We start from the raw sequence: 1411 nt of genomic DNA, 5'->3' as shown, positions 1-1411 counted from the left end.
GTATCGGACATTTCTCAAAGTTGTAATATCGGTATCGTATCGGAAGTGAAAAAGTGGTATCGGGACATCCCTAGCTTTTATATCAATTTCCTAACAATAAAAAGTACACAAATAATACATTAAGAGTCCCTGTGGATGGTTGATATTTATATTCTTGCCCATATAAACAGAAAAAAAAGGTAAATATTATTTAGAGAAACAAAATCTGGAAATAAAGCAGTAGAACAATAACACTTATTCTAAGAATACAGTAAAAACATAAAACCTGACAAACTTGAGTTAAAGTAAAAGAAAAAAATCCTGAGCCTGAAACGTTTTGTGGTGGTGAAGGGAATGAAATAAAACATTTTTACCTGACAGTTTATGTGATTCTGGGCAAAAATCCACACTTCAAATGACAGAATGAATGAGTGGGAGGTAAATCAATTGTATTACAAGGGCAGATAATAGCTATTTTTTTTTACAAGACTGTGCTTACAGAGCTTCATAGTTTGATTTATTTTGTGGTTAACTCATTTTTTCAATTCAACACAAACTTAGCTGCATCGTGAACATCCTCTGTAAAACATATGTATTCCTGCAGACAGGAAGCATCACAGTTGCAGATTTTCATGCAAAGAGTTTCTCATTTTCCAGTCATTTACATGTATTCATTTCGTCAATGCTCCTAAAGTTTAGTGGCGACCATCACCGATAGATTAGAAAATAAAAGTTGTTTCCGATTACACTCGATTGAAGCGCAGACTGGCCAATGGATCTAATCACATGATTTTATGAATCGATATTAAATAATAATGACATCGCTGAATCAGTTTTACAGTTTAGTTTCTTACCTTTCTTGCCACAATAGATGAACTGTCCGGTGTGGATCCCCTCAGCAGCAATGAAGAGCTCTGTCCTCTTCTTGAATCTGTACGGATCACGGAAGACCACTTTGGCCAGGGGAGCACCACGACCCGGGTCGTGGATGATGTCCTGAGAGCACGCAACAGACCAACTAAACATCAACTCCAACAACAGAAGGACCTGGATCAGTAGGGATCATCACCTCACCTTTACAATGCCCTTGATGTAGCCATGGCGTTCAGCAAAGTCAATGTGTCGGAGTTTAGCAGCACCTTTTCTGTGCTTGACGTGGGCCCTGAACACGGAGCCTGCACCTTTTCTCTGTCCCCTGATCACACGTCCCATTGCGTACTGAAAGACATTTACATCAGGAAACTGTGTCAACATCAAAGGAAAGCCTCAGTTATGGTAATTAAATAAAACATTACCAGCTGCATAAAAACCTCAAACATGAAGATGCAGACTGTAAGCAAAATCTTAGTGCCATTTCATATATACACTTTATCTCAGACAAAAAAAAATGTCCACAACATTAAATATAAAACACGTCAACAAATGAGAAAAA

The 1411-nt window shown here is 37.7% G+C and overlaps 1 protein-coding gene across 1 annotated transcript in view; it reads right to left on the bottom strand.

Annotated features, from left to right (window-relative positions):
- Positions 1-1210, bottom strand: part of rpl8 (ribosomal protein L8) — a 6170-nt gene extending 4960 nt beyond the window's left edge. The window contains exons 1-2 of the mRNA XM_014027644.1: positions 1054-1210; positions 834-975 (exon numbers count right to left, since the gene is read on the bottom strand). Of these exons, the coding sequence (XP_013883098.1) occupies positions 834-975; positions 1054-1191 (280 nt within the window). The 5' untranslated portion in view covers positions 1192-1210. The remainder of the gene's footprint in view (positions 1-833; positions 976-1053) is intronic.
- Between the last annotated feature and the right edge of the window lie 201 nt (positions 1211-1411).

The sequence above is a fragment of the Austrofundulus limnaeus genome, unplaced genomic scaffold (genome assembly GCF_001266775.1).
Source record: "Austrofundulus limnaeus strain Quisiro unplaced genomic scaffold, Austrofundulus_limnaeus-1.0 Scaffold668, whole genome shotgun sequence".
NCBI lineage: Eukaryota > Metazoa > Chordata > Actinopteri > Cyprinodontiformes > Rivulidae > Austrofundulus > Austrofundulus limnaeus.
Note: the sequence above shows the minus strand (reverse complement) of the source record. Positions and strands in the feature narration are given on the sequence as shown.